General features: G+C 44.1%; 1 protein-coding gene across 2 annotated transcripts in view; it reads left to right on the top strand.

Annotated features, from left to right (window-relative positions):
- Window positions 1-15,200, top strand: part of RHBDL3 (rhomboid like 3) — a 68,506-nt gene that overhangs the window by 13,295 nt on the left and 40,011 nt on the right. For both annotated transcript variants that reach the window (XM_072644973.1, XM_072644974.1), the window contains exon 2: window positions 11,044-11,202. In XM_072644973.1, coding sequence (XP_072501074.1) covers window positions 11,044-11,202 — 159 coding nt within the window. The remainder of the gene's footprint in view (window positions 1-11,043; window positions 11,203-15,200) is intronic.

Here is a 15,200-nt window from a genome sequence, read left to right as displayed (position 1 = left end):
CCAAGTACATAGAAGAAACAGCAAGCTTGTTAATCAATTGGTCTGTAAAGTAGAGAGGAGGAAAAGGACAGATTAAATGGTCTCTGGAATCCCTTCTAACTCTAGGTCTATGGTCACATAATTTTTCTGTGGCATGGTGGATAGAGTACCAGGCCTGAATTGGGGAAGACCTGAGTTCAAATTCAGCTTCATGTATTAGTTGCATGACCCTGGGAAAGTCATAACCTCTGTCTGCCTCAGTTTCCTCATCTGTAAAATGAAGTTAATACTAGCATTGTAAAGCACTTTGAAAACCTTAAATAACTATATCAATACTATCTGTAATTATTATTACTAAGTTAACCCTTTTCTAGCTTGCATATAGTTACTGTAAGGACAAAGGGGATTTACGTTTGGTAGTAAAAGGCATCATGGAAAGGGAGGGTGCCATGATTTATGGAGTTTTTTCCCTATTCACACTTGCAATTGAAAAGTGCTGGAGTAGTGTTGCTAGACTCCCACCCTCATCACCTCCAACAGCTGCTGGCCTGAACTTTATTTATGGGAAGCTGTAAATGTCTATGAATGGTTAGAAGGGGGTTGGGGTCAGCTCTATAGAGCAGTAACCCCCTAGGCAGGCTCATTAATTCCATTCAGCTCGATTCATGTTTAAGAAGGCAAATAGAAGAGTCAAGTCAATCATCCAACCCCTTCCCTTCCCCTGCACCCTGGAGAAGGGACATCTGTTATTCTTTTGGATTTTTTCCCCTTGAGGCATATACTCTCTGATAATGATAATAGCTAGCATTTAATAGTGCTTTAATGTTTGCAAAGAATTTTTATGTATATTTTCACATTTGAGCCTTACAGGACCCTTTGAGATAGGTGTTAAAGTCATCTCCCATTTTACAAATGGGAAAATTGAGGCTAGGAGAATGGTGGATTTTTTTTTTTAATGACTTACTCAGGGTCACACAGTGAGAAACTGAGGTCGGATTTGAAGTTAGGTCTTCCTGAGACAAGTTTAGCACTGTAGTATGCCATTCACCAGCCTAATGGAAGATGGGGATTGCTGCTGAGGTTTGGGAGAAGCTGTAGGTTTGACTTCTCAGTCTGACCTTCAGGGGAACTACTCTCTGTTGTGTCCTGGGTACCAGGCTCTTCCTCTATCCTTTTTGTTGGAGTTTGGGATTGCTGAGAATGACTGTGGAGAAATTATCAGGAAACAAAAACAGAGAAATGGTTAGAAAATTAGGAAGGCACCACATAACCAAACTATATTTTTTAACTTATCTATGTACATGTTGTTCCCTCCGTTAGTAGAATATAAGGGAATGAGACTGGATCATAGGATTATAAATTTAGAGTGGGAGAGAACCTCAGAGGTTATCTGAAAGGAAGGTAAAGAATATACACTCCTTTAAAATTTTTACTTAGAAGATATTTATTGCCCTCTTTTGTTTTTATATCACTTGCATTTCCCAGTAGATACTTCCTCTCCTCCTTCCAGAGAACCAGCCATTGTAACAAAGAATAAGAAAGAGAAATAATCAATTCAGTAAAGCTAATCCACCTATCAACCAAGTTGACATTATGGAGTGTTCTGTACCCAGAGTATCCCATTCTTGCAGAAAAGGAAGAGTGGTACCTTCTTACAACTTTTCTTTAGAGCCAAGATGGATCATTGGAATTGTGTTCAATTCTATTGCCTTGATGTTTCTTCCGTTTACATCGTAGTCATTGTCTATAGGGTACTATTTTACTTGTGCGATTTGTTTCAGTTTGTATCAGTTCATAGTAATCTTCTCTGGATTCTTCATATTCTTTGTTTCCCAAGGAACAGTACCATTCCCTTACATTCATGTATCAGAGTATGTTTAGCCATTGGGCATCTACTTTGTTTTCAGTTCCTTTCCATTGCACTAACATAGCTATAAACATGTTCATGTCTATAGAGGCTTTCTTTTGATTACTGACCTCCTTGAGGGATATGCCTAGCTGTTCAACTTCCTCATTTTACAGAAAAGGAAAGAGACAAATAAAGTGATGACTGGGGTTACCCAAGTAATATGAGATTTGAATCTGGGTCCTTTGGCTCCTAATCCATGATTCTTTCCATTGTACTATGTTGTCCTAATGAAAGGAAATGAATTTGGCATAGGTTCATATGTCTTGAGTTGGAAGGGAATTTAGAGGTCCATGAGTCCAACCCCATTGTGTCACAGATGAGAAAACTGAGCTCCAGATTGATAAAGTGACTTGCCCAGGGACACACAGGTAATAAGTGCCAGAAGTGTGATTTACCTCAGACGGGAAGAGTCAGTTTGTGAGATGGGTCTCCTGGGGTGCCAGAATTAAGGCACTCTGCTAACCGCCTGGGTTACAGAGACTAAATTCAACACTGTGTTCCCTAAAACTCTGCCTGGAGATACCTCCAAACTTCCATATCCTCCTGCCTGGGGGGCGGTATAAAATTTACTCTATTTGTGTACAAAGTTTAAATGTTGGGTTCTACCTGGTTTACCAGCTAATCTGGTACTTCCTTGGGTTCCCTCCTGGAGTTGATTTGGAGCTGTCCTGTCCTGAGTGCTGACTCACCCTCATGGCCTGCCTCTTGGGTTTCTAATGGTTTGTTAGATTGTGCTTTCACAGACTTCAAAATGGAAGGGTTCTTAAAGGTCATATAGTCCACTTCCCTCATTTTACACATGAGGAACCAGAAGCTCAGAGAGTGGAAGTTATTTGCCCAAAGTCATACAAAAATGACAGAGGAGAGATTTGAACACAGCTCATTTGACTCTAAATTCAAAGTCTTTCCTACTGCACTGTGCTACCTGAGATCATGCCATATGACAGGTGGGGAAACTGAGGCACAAAGCAATTAGAATCCAGCTTCCTCAGCTCTGAATCTAGGTCTCTTTTCTCTGGACCTCCCTTCCCCATATTGAGGTGGGGAAAGACACCAGGCAGTGTCTGTAGCTACTTGGGGTATTAGAGTGTCAGGGAAAGGGTTTGAGGAAGGGGAGGTTCAGGATGTCTGAGAGCCTGGTGCTGGGGAGGGGAGGAGCTGGGGGGGATTAGGGGGCCAGAGGGCGGGGGTAGTGGCTGGATTAAAAATTCCCACTGAGCCGCTTGAGGCTCTTTTCAAGGCCTTGGCAGGTGGGTGGGAGGAGGGGACTTGTGGGGGCTTCTCCTTTAGTGCCAGCACTTTGTGTTAATGGGCTTCCCATCAGGCCCGTTTAGCCTCCCTCTGCTCCCCTCCAGTCCTTTCAGACCGCATCTTTAACTTGGCCTTATGCCTCATTTGGAGCCCCAGCCACCCTGGATGCTATTCAGAGCCCTACTGCCTTGAGGCTACTCCCTTAACCCATAGGTCCAATTCATCTCTCCCAGCTGGGCCCTGGGAACCCCATTCATTGCTCACATTCCTCCAGCAGCCCAGCCCTAGGCTGTCCACCCCCCCCAACCCCCCACCTTCCCTTTGGATTCAGACCACCCCTAGGCTGCTTAGTACTTTCTCTTTCTCCCTACCCTAATTTAGATATACCTCCCTTCCTTTAGGGGAAGAGTTCCTAACTTCTTTTGTGTCTTGTATCCCTTTGACCGTATAGTGACTCAGCCTATGGACTCTTTCCCAGAAGAATGTTTTTTTTATGCATGGAATAAAATACACAGGATTACAAGGGAAATCAATCATATTGAAATACAGTTATTAAAAAAGTGTTTTTTTAAAGTTCTTGAACCTTAAGACCCTTCTCTTAAGGTTTTAGGACCTCCCATCCAATCCGATCAGCTCTCTTAGATAAATCCAGGACTTGGCATAATGGTAGTATGTGGGCTGGCATTTTCATGGTATTAAAACAATAGAGTCCTTATTGCCTTTTATTTTTAGGGCTAGTTTACTCTGAAAGTGCCTAATGAGGGTCCCAGCCTAAACATTTTGTCTGAGAAGTAGGAGGGGATGGAGAACTTTGAGGCAGAAAGAGACTGAAGGATTAGCCTTGTATGTCATAGCCAATCTGGGACAGGAGCCTTTATAGTTAATAATCACAGAAACAAGTCACTTTATCCAGCTGGCAATAGTCAGCAGAACATTGAACAAAAAAGTACAATCATAGTCAATCAATAAGCATTTATTAAGTACCTACTATGTGCCAAGCACTATGTCAAGTATTGGGGATACAAAGAAAGGCAAAACACAGCCCTTGCTTTCAAGGAGTTATGCAAACAACTCAGTTTCCTCATCTGTCAAATGAGCTGGAGAAGGGAAGGGCTAACCACTCCAGCATCTTCGCCAAGAAATCCCCAAATGGGAGTCACAAAGAGTCAGGACTAATCTAATAAACAACAACAAATGCAAACAAAATATAGCCAGGATAAATCGGAGATGACCAACAGAGGGAAGGCACTAGAATTAAATGGGATTGGGACAAACTTCCTGTAGAGGATGGGATTTTAGCTGGGACTTGAAGGAAGCCAGGAGCTAGAAATGAATGAGGAAGAGCATTCCAGGCATGTGGAGATAGCCAGTGAAAATAACCAATGGAAATGGAGTCATCCTATTTTAGAAACATCAAGGAAGCCCATGTCAGTAGATCGAAGAATTCAGAGTATGTGAGAGGAGGGGTGGGTAATTAGATATAAGAAGAATGAAAAGATGGGAAGGGATAGAGATTATAAAGGGCTTTGAAAAACCAAACAGAGGATTCATATTTGATCCTGGAAGTCACTAGAGTTTATGAATGAGATGATGGCACATTGAAAAGATCATTTTGATAGTTGAGTGGAGGACAGATTGGAATGGGGAGAGAGTACAAGAAAGGAAGACCAACCAACAGACTATTGCAGTAGTCCAAGAATGGCATGATTAAAGCTTGTGCTAGAATGGTACTGGTGTCTGAAGAGAGAAGGGGGCATATATGAGAGATGGTGGACTTGGTAACAGATTGGATATGGTGTGATAAGAGAAAGCAAGAATCTAAGAATATGTATCAGTAAACACCCCAACATACACAGGGGGGCCTGCTATCACAGGTTCTTAGATCTGCTTTTCTGAAAGGAAAGGCAACTTTTGAGGGGCTAACAATCTCCTTTAATCAAGCACATATATCATTCACTTAGTTCAGGAAGTCAACAGACAGCTCTTCCAAACGGTCTGACATAAGCAATACATATATCACAAATCAACAGATAGGTCCAACTATCTGACTATAGTTGCCAGAGAGGGAAGCACCAACATCTGAGTTTTCAAAGCCAGGGGGCTCCTTAGCAGCTTCCCAGAGTCTCTTCTGACATACAAAGTTTCTCCAAAAACTTAAGTCCCAAAGTAAAACCTCACCCTCAGAGTATTTATCCCTTTTTTAGAGCCAGAGGGCATCCCAACCCTTGAGAACCAGTGCCTCATTAACAAAAGGTGTGGACCTTCCTACAAATCTTCCCTAATCAAACTCTCTTTAATGGGTAGGCCTATTAATGGGTGGGGAAGATCTTTAATCACATTAACAATGCAAATACATATGTTGTTTCTAGGTAAAGAAACTCCTGTTTCTGTACTTTACTCCTAGTAAAGACTCTTAGTTGATAAAGGCAAGATTCAATCAGAGGTATTTGATTATACTAAAACAAAAACAGCAAAAGATCCTTCTTTTCTTGTCCTTACTGGAATGATACCTAAGCTGTGAGCTTGAGTGACTAAGAATGGTGGTACTCTCAACAGTAATAGAGTACTGGAAGAAGGGAGGGTTTGAGAAGGAAAATGTTTTGGATTTATTGAGTTTAAGATATCTACAAGACATCCAGTTTGATGCCCAGTGAGTAGTTGGAGATTTGAAAGTGGACACCAAGCAGAAAATTTAGGACTGGATGAGTGGATTTGATGATTACCGAATCCACAAAAGCTGCTGAGATCACCAAGTAAAATACTAGAGTTAGAGAAAAGAGTCCAGGATAGAGCTCCATAGGCTTCCTACACTTAGTGGACATTACAGGGTGAAGATCAAGCCAAGGAGACTGAGGAGATTCATATGAGAAGGAGGAGAACTGGGAGAGAGGAGAGTCCTAAAAACCTCAAGAGCAGAGAGAGCATCAAGGAGAGGAGGGGGATGGACCATTGGTGTCAGAGCCTTCAGAGAGGTCAAGAAAGATTAGGATTGAGAAGAGGCCACTAGATTGGACAATTAAGAGATCAATAGTAGTGTCAGAGAGATGGTTTCAGTTTAATACTGAGGATAAAAGCCAGACTGTTAAGAGAGTTAAGAAGAGAGTAAGGAGAGATGAGTGGAATTGTCTATTGTAGACAGCCTTGTGAGGGAGTTTAGTCACAAAAGGAAGGAGAGATATATGGGATAAAAGCAGCAATGGATGGATCAAGTTGGGACTTTTTTTGAGGATGGTGGAGATATGAACATGTTTATTGGCTGTAGGGAAACAACCAATAGACAGGAAGACTGAAGGGAAGTGAGAGATTGCAGGATAGATGATTTCTATCTGAACCCCATCAGGGAAGAGTGAGATAATAACAGCTGGTATTTTTTATAGTACTTTAAGGTTTGAAAAGCACTTTACAAATATGTCATTTGATCCCTGATGAGGTTTCGGGGTGATGGGTACCCCAAAATACCGACAGTCTGGATCATGCTCGAATGAATTCGACTCAAGCCTTCTTAAAGCCAAAGAAAACAAAGTTTATTAAAGATTCGCCAAATTAGGTTGCCTCTGAAGGAGCCTAAGCATTTGTAACGCTTGTATTCGTAAGTGGGCCAGATAGAATCCCAGACAGACAGTCTGAGCTGGATTGAATCTGAGCGCCTGCATATAGGCAAGATGGAACTTAAATACAGAAAAGAGTATAGGAGGGATCGGGGGGGGGGGGGGGGGGGGGGGTAGGAGGGGCGGGGGGGGGGGGGTGTCTGATAGTCCAGGGTGATGGGAGGAGGGGTTTAGGAAGGGTCTTGAGGAGAAGTCCAAGGAGGGAATCTAAGGAGGGTCAAAGGCTGGAAACAGCTGGAGGCTATCAGGAGATATCAGACAATGGAGGGAAACAGGTGAGGCAATCCAGAGATCTTCATAGGGGCAGTATGGGAATGGATACAGATCTTGATGGGAGTAGTCGGCAGCCTGGGGCATGGGGTTTTGATGGGATCAAGGGTGGGGGGGGTGCAACAGAGACCTGAGTAGAATGATAATGAAAAGCCCATGGGCTTCCTGAGACTGCCAGAACAAACGGGAAGATTAGATTTGAGTAAGAAAGGCCAGATTAAGTGGGAAGATTCAAGGAGGCTCCCAGAGTCTGAACCCCATCAATCCCCACAACCATCATGGAAGGAAGGTGCTTTTATTATCCCCATTTTACAGATGAGTGAAACTGAGGCAAAGTGTAAATGACTTGTCCAAGGACCTATGGCTAGTAAGTGTCTGACGCTGGATTTGAACTCAGGCCTTCCTGACTTCAAGTTTAATGCTCTATGTGTATCTGACATATTATGCTTTACAATTTACAAAGCATTTTTCATGTTATCACAATGATGCCTCACAGCAACCCTGTGGACTAGGCACTACAGGTATTAAATATGGAGATGGAACTTCAGATTTAATTGGCATAGGGAACCCCCAGGTGGAAACTCACTCTACTAATGTGGGGTCTTCTCCTCAACTTAATCTTAGTTGCCCAAAACTCTCAAAGGTTAAGTGACTTGTTCAGGGTCATTTGTCAAAATAAATTAGAAACAGGATTTGAACTTAGGTCTTTGAGGCCAGCCAGACTGCCCTTCTCCTACAGGTATTATGCTCCCCGTTTCACAGATAGAAAAGATGAATCTCAGAGATGTTACATGATTTGTCCATGGTCATGCGGCTGTAAGACAGATTTCCCAGCTGGGATGACCTTTTCTTTCAAAATTTGGTTTTGAATTGTTCATTTGTTCTCCTCAGGTGAAAGATAGATCTCCATTCTAAGCTTAGAATTCAACTGAGAGTCAAGGGTGGGGTGAGGGTGTGCGTGGGCTTTCTCCTGCCCTAATCCTCACCCTCTTCTCTCCACCCTTCTGTCTGCATGTCAGCAGGTTTTCCTTCTTTCTTTTTTGTTTTTAATATTTTCCTATCTCCTCTACCCTCATAAAACCTCTATCAGTCTGTGCCCCATCCCTCTTCTGAATACTATTTTTGCCCCTGTCTTACCCACTATTGGGGCTATTTGGTCAAGTGATGCCAGCCCAAATGTGTCTGGGAAGCTCCTATTAATATTGCCCTCCCTTCACCCCTTATGTGTGCTCAGCTGTCCCTGACATCTTGTTAGTAGGGGTGCCAGTCTCCCCTCTGCTTGGCCCGTCTGGCCCCAATTTGAAGGGGCAAGATTTTGGCAGAGAGAAAAATGCCTCGGACTCACTCCAATTTGTTTCCTAGCTCATCCACTCCCCAATAGACCCCTTGTCATGTGCTTGTGGGAGGGTAAGGGTATGGAGAGGCAGAGGGCAAGCACGGTCACAAGGACAATGGGGGAGTACCCAGGGGATGGAGGAGAGCAGGTGGTCCTTTGTCTGGAGATGGAATGAGGGCAGATGGGCCCTCTCCCTGAGCTCCCCTTCCCCAGCCCCACCCCCAGCCAGAGGTCTGGACTCCCAAAGGATGGGGGGATGATGCCAAATTCCTGCAGGACCTATTGGGGACATATTGGTGGTGACTAGCTATAGCAAATGTTTGCCCATTCAATGCTTTCTCTAATAGACAAAGGATAGGTTGGGGATGGGGTGGTCAGGGAACAGAGGATATTGATGGGGAAAGTCCCTGGTAAGATAGTGTAGCCTCCTGGGGCTATCATAAAGTCTTAGATCTAGAGTTGAAAGGGACCTTAGAGGCCATCTCGTCTAAATCCTACCTTGTATGGTTGGGGAAACTGAGACCCAGAGAGGTGGACACTTGCATAAGGTACATAGGCAGTAAGCTGCAGGGTTTGGATCTCATTCCTCTGATTCTAAATCCAGGGCTCTACACTCTACCTTGATACCTCTCTGCCAGGGGAGAGGGCAGGATAGAGCTCATCCGTACTAGGGCAGGAATCCCCTCAACCATGTCCCTGATGAGCCCTCATCCAGTCACTTCTTAAAGACCTCCAATAATGGGGACCTCACTACCTCCCAAGGTAGTCTATCCTGTTTTCAGCAACTTTTCTAATTAGGAAGTTTCTTCCAACCAGCTGCCTCTCTGCAGATTAGGAATCCTGCCTGGATTCCTGACTCTTCCCCTCCGTGGGCGAGAGAAGCGACTGCCTTGTCATCAAATTAAATGAAGCACCCACCTGCCAGGGTAGAATGCCAGTCAGGCTGTGGAGCTCGCTGGATCAGCTCTCAGGGGACTCCTCACTCCATTTCTGCCCCTGGCTTGGCCTGCTAATGATGCTCAGCGGGGAGATTCCCAGCCTCCCCAGCCCTGCTCATCTAGGCCAGGTGGGCCTTACTTGTCTCCTGGAGCTGTCAGCTCCCCCACCTTCCTGGTCTGGGTCCCTGTGAGGCCAGAGACAGATCAGAGGAGTCTTCTCATTTACTGGACTGCAGGATGGCATAGAGCTAGGTGCATGCTGTGACCACTTCTGGGGGGACACATGCCCTGGCCTCTTGCTAAAGACCAAGGTGCATGGGGTCAATGGACTGGGGGGGAACACATGTCTTACATTGTTCCTAAGAACTTTGTGGATTGGGAAGATTAGACAGAGACTTTGCACATGATGGAAGAATGCTGTGGTCAGAGCACTGGATTGGGATCCAGTCCCAGCTCTGCCCCTTGTCAGCTTGATGACCCTGGATAGATCATCGCCCCTTTCTGAGCCTCGATTTCCTTGTGAAGGGAGGAGCTGGACTAGCCAGGGATGGGAAACCTGCATATATGGCCATCTTGGTCCTCAGGTGCAACCTTTGGATTGCGTTCAAATTTTATAGAACAAATTCTTTTATTAAGGGGGTTTGTTAATTACATTTGTGTAGCACTTTAAAGTTTGCAAAATGCTTTACCTATTTGAACCTCACAACAACTCCACAAGGTAGGTGCTGTAATTATCCCCATTTTGTAGATGATGGCACTGAGTCCGCTAATGCCTTCCCCTCTCAGAATGCCTTCCATCTATCTCTCTCTCTATCTATCTCTCTATATACATATATGTATACAGATATATATACACATCTAGCTAGATGTATACACATGCATGTATGTATATGTTCATACCCATGCCCATGTATATACATGTGTATGTGTGTATATACATATATACATGTGTGTGTATATATATTTTATATCTTATGTACATCTTGTATCTGTTTAATTGTTTATTATTTCCATCTGTGAACCCTTCCCCCCATTAGAAGGTTAGCTCCTTGAGGGCAGGGACTGAATTTTTCCCTTTCTTTGTACCCCCCAAGCACTTGGCATGGTTCCAGGCAAACAGAAAGTACTTAATAAATGCCTATTGAATGCTACCTAGATAGAGAGATGATGGGTTCAGAGTGCTGATATAGATGTTTATTCATATGCACACACACATGCAGATATACGGACATGCATATATACATGTGTATACATATGTGTGTACATACACATGTGTATATCTATGTGTATACATATGCATGCACACACATATATTTATATATGAATCACGTAGCCAATGTGGGAATTTGTTTTGCTTGATTTTATGTTTGTAATGGGTTTTGTTTTTCTTACTTTTTCAATGAGGGGGATGATGGTGGAAGTGGGAGGGAAAGGATTCAGACCCGAAAATAAAATAAAATTGAATCTAAAAAAAGAGAGAGCTTTTAAAAAATGTTAATAAATACATGAGTTCTTGTTGGCCTGACTTGAACCTGAGAAAGGTGAAAAGATTTGCCAGGGATCTTGCAGCTCAGATGTGTGAGAGATAGGATTCTAACTGGGGTCTTCCTGACTCCTAATCCTGAGCTGTAGTCACGAGGCTAGCTCGATGTCCCAGATGGGACCCAAGGAATGGTGGAGAAGGAATCAGGTTTGGGTTAGATCTGAAGGGGACCTCCTTCTGATGCCCCCACTGTCTCCTTCTTTCTGCAGTTTGATCCTGGGAACACCGGCTACATCAGCACAGGCAAGTTCCGGAGCCTGTTAGAAAGCCACGGGTCTGAGCTGGACCCACATAAGAGAGAGGTGCTCCTGGCCCTTGCTGACAGCCATTCGGATGGACACATCTGCTATCAGGATTTTGTCAACCTGGTGAGCAAACCAGCCCAGGTATTCTACCTCTGGGCCCCTCAATCTCTTCAGCTTTGAGCCTTAACTGCTCACTGGCAAAAGTCTCATTGGAGCTCATGTCCTGACTGCACTCCATGTCAGTGGAGTAATGTACCATTTGCCTTTGTGGAGGAAGGGAAGGGGTAAGGCCTCATCAGTATCCACATGACCAAGGGCACCTCTGTTCTCTCCCTTTATCTTGGGGCTATGTCTAGTCTGATTTGGGAAGGGAGGACCGCCTACCTGTGCAGGGGATTATTGTCATGGGTGGGGAGGTGGGTGTAGCAGTGGTCAAGCTGATCAAAGGGGAGGTGAGATTAGGCAGACTGAATTTCAGTTAGGGCATGTATGATGGAGAAGATCTCAGATCTCAGATGAAGTAGGCAATCAGGTCAAACTTTAGTAGGAAGGGTGGCCACTAAACCTTACGTAAAGATCCTTATGGCTCACATATTGACTTAACAAACAACCTATTAATATTATCTATGTTTCATTGCTTTTTATGTATTTTGTTAAACGTTTCCCAATTACATTTTAATCTGGTTCAGGGTGCATTGGGGGTGTTGTGGGGGGAGTGTTTGTCCCCTCTGGTCTACAGAAACTAGTGCCAGGCTGGTGGGCAGGAGGAACCCAACCTTCTCATTCCAGCGAGGCCACTTGTTGAGTGTGGAAGGGTGACTTGAAGTCTTCTCTCTGGGTTTCAGTTTCCTTGTCTGTAAAATGGGCATAGTGGTTCCAGCTCCTTCCATGTTGTCCTTGGAAGAAGCGAGAAAGAGGGTCCCTGAGCTCATTAGAAGAAATTAATGGACAACTACAGGGTGTGCCCTGTGTAAGTTGAACCACAGAGAATATGTCACCATAATCTATATGCTTTTATCCCAAAGTTTATTGAAAAGACATATGTGCAAAAGTCAATCTCATTCATTTGTAAAGGGAGAATAGAATGGAACGAAGGTTTTATTAAGTGTCTGCCACATGCCAGACCCTGTGTGAAGCCCTTTACAAATATCATCTCATTTGATCCTCACAATTAACTCTGGGACATAGGTGCCATGATCATCCCCATGTTGCAGATAAGGAAATAGAGACAGACAGAGGCTAAGGAAATGACTTGCCCAGAGTCACATAGCTGGTAAGTCTGAGGCTGAAGCCCTCTTTCACCTACCGGCCTTTGAGGAAAAGTAATTGTGTTATCATGTAAATAGAGAACTGGTCTTCAAGCCAGGAAGACCTGGGTTCAAGTTTCACCTCTGACAGGTCCTAGCTGTGTGACCCTGGGCAAATTATACAATCTCTGAAGGCCCTACATCACTCCCTAAGATTATCAGGTCCACCCCTATCTCAGACTTAAGTATCAGCACTGTGTGGTACTAATTCTCCTTTCCAGGGCTGTGTGTGTGTGTGTGTGTGTGTGTGTGTGTGTGTGTGTGTGTGTGTGTGTGTGTGTGTGTGTGTGTGTGTGTGTGTGTGTGTGTGTGTGTGTGTGTGTGTGTGTGTGTGTGTGTGTTTGAAGATATTAGAAGAGAGAAAAGAGAGATAGAGGCATGGCGTTAAAAAAGATGAGGAAGTATGGCCCCTATCTCAAGCACTGGAGAAAAGAAGCCCATAAGAAACCACTGAATAAGGTGTATTTCAAAGCAATCTGTGAATTGGAGAAAATGAATGGAGTTAAGATGAAATGCTAAGAGCCCCAGAGATTCAAGAAGGGTCATTCAGGGAAGGTTTCCTGGGCTGGGGTGAAGGCAAGGAAGGAGCATGTTTTTTCTGGTAATACGCCTTCGACTCCTGCCTGCTGAGCACCTTCTTTGCCCACCGGGCCTCCTGCAATTTGGGCTCTTTGGAGCTTGTGATGTCATGGGATTTGCAACCAGGGAACATTGCTGGGAATATGCTGTAATGGGAAAAATAAAAGAAGGGCCTTTGGGGGTAGAAGCAGCCCAGGCTCCCTGAAAACCCTGCCTCATTTTCTCCGTCACCCAGGTCTCCAATTTAATCCTGAAGCAAAGTCATCCTCTTCCTTACACATGATCAAATACTAATAACAATAGTTCCCTTTCCAGTTTACAAAGTACTTATGTGCCCATTCTCTATAGTCTTGCACATGCCCACATGCCCTTGCTCTGAATTTCTCTGCTCTAACGTAATTGATCACAGGCCTCTGGCTTCCATAGGTGATTTGGACTCTGAAGCACCAAACAATATGATAATCCCCAGACAGCTGCTCTGGTCATAACTGAAGAGTTGTGTCTACCAGACTTGAGCATTATAAAGGCCCAAAGAAGAGGCCGTGTAGGACCATGGGAACAACACCAAGATGGTAGACTTCTCCTTTTTACTGACTCTTCACCTCTCTTTGACTGGAAACCAGATTCGAAAAGAGGTCTGGTTAAGTCAATAAACACTTATTAATCACCTATTGTATGCCAGGCACTGTGCTAAGTGTTAGGGCTACAAAGATGGCAAAAGATAGTCTCTGCCCTCAAGGATCTCATAATCTAATGGGAGAAACAATAAGACTGAGTACAAATTAGCTATATTCAGGATAAAATGGAGATAACAGAGGGGAGGCACTAGAATTAAGGGGGAATGTAGATGCTGAGTAAGAAGAGGGGGAAAGTGTGTATGTGTTTCTGTATGTCTGTGATATTTGGGGAGAGGAAATGATATGGATGTTTTTCTGTAAGTCTGCAGTTTAGGGGAGGAGAGGAAAGAGAGAGAAAATGTGTATGAATAGAGAAGAAAGTCTGTCTGTGATAGGCAATATCTGCCTATCTGTTGAAGGTGGGAATTTAGTTGGGATTTGACGGAAGCCAGAGGCAGAGATGAAAGGGGATAGCATTCCAGGCAGAGGGGACAGTCTGGACAAAGGACCAGAGTCAGAAGATAGAGTGGTCTTTAGGACTGTGGTTGATCCTGTAGGGGAAGAAAGAGTCAGCAGCCTGACTTGTGCAGAGCTTTGCTGAGGATTGAGGATGTGGTTAGTGTGGTCGAAGGCAGGGGTTAAATACAGCCTGAAGAGGTGAGGTTGAATGTTGCCTGGCTCAGCTTGAAAATCTAATAAAATGCTTTCCCTGCTTGGGGTTGGGGGAGTCAAGTAATGTACTGAAAATGAGCTCAACTGGGAGGCAATGGAGTCCAATAGAAAGGATACTGGCTTTGGAATCAACACACTTGGTTTCAGAGCCCAGCTTTGCTATTACCTGTGACCTTGGGTCAATTACTTAGCTTCCTTGGGTCTCAGTTTCCTCATCTGTAAAACTGAGAGTATTGGACTAGGATCATAGACATAGAGTAGGAAGGGACTTTGAAGGCAATGTCGGATAACCCCCATTTTATGGATGAGAAACTGAGGCCCAGAGAGGTTGTGAGTTTGATCACACAGCTGCTTTCAGGGTCGAGATTCAAAATCAGATCCTCTGATTCCAGAGATATTGCTTTTCCCACTCTACCATACTGCCTTCTTAGATGACATCCAAGCTTCCTTCTAGTTCGCAATCTATTATGCTATATCCTGAATTTGGAGACTGAATGCCAGGGCACACAGGAATTGAACCTTTCCTCTGGGTCAAGCATATCCAAATGTGACTTTTTTAAAAACTGATCACAGATTTTAAAGGGACCAGAGAGGACATTCAATCAGACCTCCTCATTCTACTGATAAAGGACAAAAGGACGCTAAGGTTAAGTGACTTGCCCAAGGTCACTCAAGTTCGAAGTGATAGAGGCAAGATTTAACCCAAGTATATCAACTTTAAATCCACCGCACCACACTGCCTCTCCATAGCTTTGATGTATTTTTGTTTATCTTTGCCCAACCTTGGTCTCTTATTCTGGGAACTTCCTCACCTGTGATTCTGTCTGCTTGGGGAACAGAATAGATTTCTCTTGCCCTGGGAGACTCCAGCTGCCATTTCTCCCTTGCCCTTTTCCAGTTCTCTCTCTCCTGCCTGCCTTAGACCCTTCCATCACCTTCTCCAGGA

The sequence above is a fragment of the Notamacropus eugenii genome, chromosome 2, assembly GCF_028372415.1.
Source record: "Notamacropus eugenii isolate mMacEug1 chromosome 2, mMacEug1.pri_v2, whole genome shotgun sequence".
Taxonomy (NCBI): Eukaryota; Metazoa; Chordata; class Mammalia; order Diprotodontia; family Macropodidae; genus Notamacropus; species Notamacropus eugenii.
Note: the sequence above shows the minus strand (reverse complement) of the source record. Positions and strands in the feature narration are given on the sequence as shown.